General features: G+C 32.0%; 1 protein-coding gene across 1 annotated transcript in view; it reads right to left on the bottom strand.

The window, feature by feature from the left end:
- Positions 1-6,154, bottom strand: part of LOC106464954 (ras-related protein Rab-22A-like) — a 35,674-nt gene that overhangs the window by 26,506 nt on the left and 3,014 nt on the right. Inside the window, exon 3 of the mRNA XM_013925127.2 lies at positions 4,181-4,260. Coding sequence (XP_013780581.1) covers positions 4,181-4,260 — 80 coding nt within the window. The remainder of the gene's footprint in view (positions 1-4,180; positions 4,261-6,154) is intronic.

Here is a 6,154-nt window from a genome sequence, read left to right as displayed (position 1 = left end):
CGCTTTGTGCACACACTACATTCACATGTGGTTACTACTAAGACCGAGGTGCTCTCAGAACAATAAACAAACATCCAGGGCTGCAGAATAGTTGCACGCTTTGTGCACCAGAGGAGTGGGTTGGGAACCAAAGATTTTTATTCTTTCTCACACACACTACATTCACATGTGGTTACTACTAAGACCGAGGTGCTCTCAGAACAATAAACAAACATCCAGGGTTGCAGAATAGTTGCACACTTTGTGCACCAGAGGAGTGGGTTGTGAACCGAAGATTTTTGCTGTAGAACCAACAGAAATATTCTCGTGTCTTCTATCCTATAGCTTAACTTTCAGTAAATTGCCAGTATGACATTTGTGAAATATGTAGATAAATTTTGATTTATCAACTATTATCATAAACACAACCTCTTCGTTGAAAGATTTCATTCATGGAGACGGGTGTTTTGTATTTTATTCTCCGCTGTAGAGAAATCATGAGGTACTTCGCATTACATCAACCAAAGACTTGATTAAAATATGTTCTGTTTTATTTACATATGCATAAATCCCTAGTCCTCCAAATCTATAGAAGGTTTGGAGTCTGTGCTCTGAAGATTTTAGACATTCTGCTACCCTGCCAACATCCACAGTACTAATACGTTTAAATTACTTATCAAATTATCGATGCAATCTCTTATTAACTAGTCTTTATTTTCTATTACTCCCTACTACAATACTACTAATCTAAATTGTCATATGATATTAAACTTTATGACTATGGTAACCTTAGGTACGTTAAACAATTTATTTGACAATTCGACTGTGTAAATTATACCATACAATATCAATGTATCTTGTAAAATGACTTAAACTTTTTCAAAACTGATACATTTCTACTGTAAAAACTTATGGACCTGATCAAATGCATTTAGTGAAATACTTTAAGATATTTTTAAAGATGCAAATAAATTGTTAATTTCTGACTCAATATTTTTTTTTGCAATAAAATCTGCAAAGGTTGTTGAAGTTTGTTTCCCTAAAGGCTTCACAAGTACAACTGTCCATTATCAGTAAATCTTGACTTAATATTGAGAAAATCTTGTTTTTGGAGTCATACAATGCAAATCAAAAATTTAGTGTTTATATTTAGTGAATTTATCATCTCTGATCCTAAGTTTATTTTCACCAGTTTTTTTGTTTTTTTAATTTTCACTAATACCAATCATCTTTCGAACAAGTACAAAGTAAAATGAATTCTTGTGTATCAAACACTATTTTCAAAAGTATTGCTATCCAAATGAATTTAAACATTACTTCAATTACTTAAAAAACAGTCAAAAAATAGTAATTACTAGTGTTTAAAAGTTAAAAACTGTTAAATGATACTTACGCATGCCCTCTAAATGTATATATTGGTTCCACATCGAGAGATGCTGCCCTGAAAATATGAGTATAGTGAGAAATATATCTATATATATTTACATGTACTAACATACATACTCTCATTATTATGAGCTTATTCTTTGACACTACTGCTATAACACATCAAAAATACAAAAAAGGTGTGACTGATCAGAGATTCGGTATACTGTAGTCCCTCTTAGACACGATCAACAACAGTTTCTGACCACCCCTGGTTACCTTCAAGGACCCGAAAGTTTTTAAACGAAATTACCTACGTGTATGTACCAAGGAGTTTGACTTGAACACTCGGGATATCAAGATACATATACTAAGCTGTAAAGCAATCTCCGGTCATGTGACCTCTTTGTTCTATATTGTATACACTGTATTCACGTGTCTCTGTAAATTATATTACTAGTATGAAGAAAAGTCGTTATAAAGAGGTCGTTATTCGACCTTCTGCCCAAAATCACGGCTGTATGTTGCATCTGTAAGGAAATCATTCGTGGGAGGTCAGATCAATGTAAAATTGTTCCGTGCACAGAAAAAATGTCGTTATTGGGAGGACTTGTGTCCACAAGGGACTACTCTATTATTATAGCTATAGTAACCTAGAACTTTAGTCTAAAACTTCACTTTCCATTACATAATATCATAAAAAACAAACCAGATTATCTGTAAGTTACTGTCTAGATCTATTTGTAGGCAGCTTAACAGATGAAAATTGCATACACATTAGAGAAAAGTTTAGGTTTTAAAATACTTTCATATTCTATAACTTACTTCTTGGCTGGGACAGTCTTCTGAAGGTTCCAAAGCTTAAGAGTGTGATCTTCTGAAGCAGTTACTAAGACTGGCTCTTCAGGATGGAATGCTAATGCTCGGACACCATCAAAGTGGCTGGAAAATAGATTAAGTGTAAAATGGTATGATTAAACATCTGTCAATATATATAAGAACTCACTGAAAATCCCATAATAGCCTCTCTTATAGGTGATCCATAATAAATTTACAGCTGCTGCACATATTAACTCTTTCAGCACGGGCTTGGTTCCTAGGTCTGACCTCGTAACCATTTTGTGCTTGTTATAGCTTTCATGCTATAACTTTTAAATTATTAAGCAAATGTTAACGAACTTTGGCAGATTACCGGTAAACACTATAATGTTTTCATCAGCAAAATATTAATTTTTTTATTAAGTCTCAAGGTTTATAAAGCAATGTTTTTCTTGTGTCTATTTTTTCTTTTTGCATGGTTTTTAATCTTAAAATGAATATTACTTTGCATGATAGATAGGCAATACTTTTATGCACCAGAAAATTTTGAAATTTCACATGCGAAATCTTTATAATGTCCAGAAAGTTATCAAACATTTCTTAAGAAAAACTTATATTATCTGTTATTTTCAGTAAATAATCTCTGTAAGGGTTCGGTAGATTTGACCAATCTCGCAACCACTATAAAAAATTAGGAAATAAATAAATAAATTATGCCTCTTTCATTCTAGAATGAACACAAATTATAACACAAAAACATAAAATTAAACTAAATAGATTAAATCTCATAACATTATACATTTATATATATTTATTATTTTTTATTACATTGTCCTTTCAGCTGTTCCTGGCTAGCAATATAGAAGTTACAATGACATGGCTCACATGCACTCATGTTACCGTATCAAATAACATAAAACTGATCTTTGGTCTGTGCAAAGTAACTTGTCTTGACTGTGTTTTAGTAGACTAGTATTTATTAAAATACAGTCAAATTTCAATTAGTATACACTATATATGTATATAGATTACTGCTCTTTTGAAATAAGTTCTTAAACTTATTTTTCTTAAAACATAGAACAGTAAATGAAGAAGTAAAGCAAACAATTACGTCTTATAGTTACGACCTTTGTACTCAGTTGCTGCTTGACATAGGTTGCTAAGCCTTTAAAAAATTTGCACGTGGAGAATATGAAACAAAATTTTTTGTTTAAGGTTTTATATATAGATTTGAATAACTAAAAAAAGCATAAAGTAATACACTAATACCATAGACTTCCACTATAATTTATCTAGCTTTGTAACTAAGATGTACTTTAGTCTGAAAAAATATGAAATTTGGAACAGACTAAAGACACACCCTACCTCGTTGAAATATTAGTTCAAAAGAAAGAAATGGCACCAAATCCGTTAAAATAGCTGAGAAAGCCACTACGGAGACATTCTGGACTTCCGATTGGTTATTCATGTCATATATAGAAGTAAGTGTATATTAGGGAGCGTTTCCAAAAATGGAAAGAGGTGGGCAGGTTGCCACTGTGTTTGATTTATTACATGAGCAATATCTTAGCAAACTGAAAAGATAAGAGGCTCTTATTTTATATTCTAGCTTGTCAATATCAGTAATTTGAGTTTCTAATTCGTTCGAAACTATAGACTTAGTATTTTGACTTCACAAACATCTTATTTGAATCAGTGCTGCATTCAACATATCATGTGACACACAAAAATCAATGTTTATCTGTGTTTTTAATATTTGCTTTTAAATTAAGAAATTGAGTAATATACAGTACTAAAATTTTAATTTTTAATATAAAGTTTGTAGATAGTCAGTATCAATTGACTAACCAATTACACACTCTCCTTAATACATATAAATAGTAGTTCAATAAAATTTTGAATGTGAGTCAACAAACGAGATGATATGCCCTTTCACCCATGACCTGTCTCTTGTCAGTTTTCTATGATGCAAAAATAAAAATCAATAAAAACTATTTTTTAGTTACAAAAGTCTTACCCAATTGTGCTTTCAGCCAAAGGATTAAAGGTATTGTTAACAAATCTCTGAACAATACTAGACTTTCCAACACCAGAATCCTGGAAAGAAAAAGAGCAATGTCTGGTGAATGCTAATAAATAACTTGGAATTTGTCAGTCAAATTACAGAGTACCTTTTCTTAATCTAAGAGAAAATGTGCAGGTATTCAATTTCAAAATACTCTTGGTTGACTAACCAATTACACATTCTCCTTAATACATATAAATTAGCTACAAAAGTTTATAAATAATCAAAATATCATTAATCTAGGTTGTTTTTGTTTTGAACACAAAAAAAAATATCACAAATTATTCATTTGAATGTTACATTTAAAATTATTTCCTAAATAATGCATGCAATATGTTTTAGACATTAATATTGCACATTCTTAGTTTTGTGATTCACAAAAATAAAGATTCTTTTTAAGTAACTGTAAATTTTGTCATATTGTACATCAGAAATTATCTGACTTCTTGGAATGATATATTAAACATATCTGAAGTTTTTGAAAATGTGCAGATGCTGCTTTATAAGAAATCAGCAGAACATATGTATAATTATGTAACATTCTCAGATCATTCATAAATGTTGATAAAGAAATATCAATCCTTACTTTATACCTTGCATGTCTGTACAACAATTTACTCTTTCAACTACGATTTGGCTTAAATTATCATGAATGAGCAAAATAAATTTATGCCACATAAAAATATTAGCTGTGTAGAAAATGTATGTCAGTACAATATGGCTCCATCAAGACAAAGCATCAAATTGCATGTCTAAGTCAACAAGTCAATTTCTATACTATTCACAGATTCTCCCACAAATTTCTGTGTCTTTGAGTTCCTCAAATGGACCCAGGGAAGTTGTCATTCATGCATGGTTGATAGACTTTGGAAAGCAGTTGAAGTGGAACTTTTGCAGCCACAAGCACAGAGCATTAATCCATAACCAAGATCATCATATGAACATCACTGGTGGTGGAAAATGAAGATGTACGGCCCAAGCATTTATCCTTGTATTGTTGCTATAGATAGTTAACATCTCTGTGTATGCTTTACATAAAACAGATGTTTCATCATTTATATCAACACATTATTTTCTGTGATGAATGTTGACTTCTGAATGTACTCTGTTTTTGAATTCCTGCATTATCTGACAAGTTTCTGGTTGATTAAGTTCACATATTCTAGTTCCAAAAGCAAATGAAATAGCAAGGTGAGAGTTAAATACACAGGACTTGTTTACCTGATGATGTTATTAGGCCATCAAGAAATTAATGTCAATTTTTTCAGATGATAAAACCCAAACAACTTATGTATCACAACAAAACGTTTATTAAAAGAAATAGTCTCCATTCTTATCGATGATGCTTTTCCATCTTACAATCAGGTTGTTAATGCCCTAACTAAAGAAATCACTTGGCTTTGGAACAAAAAACATTTCGATGTCCTCTTTAACAACTTCCACATTTGCATACATTTTCCCATTAAGATGGTGTTGCAGCGAACAAAAAAGATGGTAATCTCATGGTGCCATATCTGGAGAATATGGTGGGTGGGGGAGAACTTCCCAACCCAACTCCATAAACTTGAGTTGCGTCAAACATGCATGTGGAAGTGCATCGTTGTGGAGAAGAACACCTTTCCAATTGACGAGTGAAGAGCATTTCTGATTTAAACGTTTCAGTTGCTGATTATAGATCTCTGCATTGACAGTTCACTGTGGATTGAGGAGTTCGAAATGAATTACTACTTTGATGGCCAACCAAATGCAAAGCATCACTTTCTGCAAATGTAGTCCAGGGTTTGGGGTCAGAAGTGGTTTTTGTCTAGGACTGAGCCATTATTTTTGGCATTTTAATATTCGCACAGAGAATCCATCTTTTATCACCGGTGACAATTCTGTCCAAAAATGGTTCAAGCGCATTACGTGCCAGAAGACACGAAGCAA

The sequence above is a fragment of the Limulus polyphemus genome, unplaced genomic scaffold (genome assembly GCF_000517525.1).
Source record: "Limulus polyphemus unplaced genomic scaffold, Limulus_polyphemus-2.1.2 Scaffold1792, whole genome shotgun sequence".
NCBI lineage: Eukaryota > Metazoa > Arthropoda > Merostomata > Xiphosura > Limulidae > Limulus > Limulus polyphemus.
Note: the sequence above shows the minus strand (reverse complement) of the source record. Positions and strands in the feature narration are given on the sequence as shown.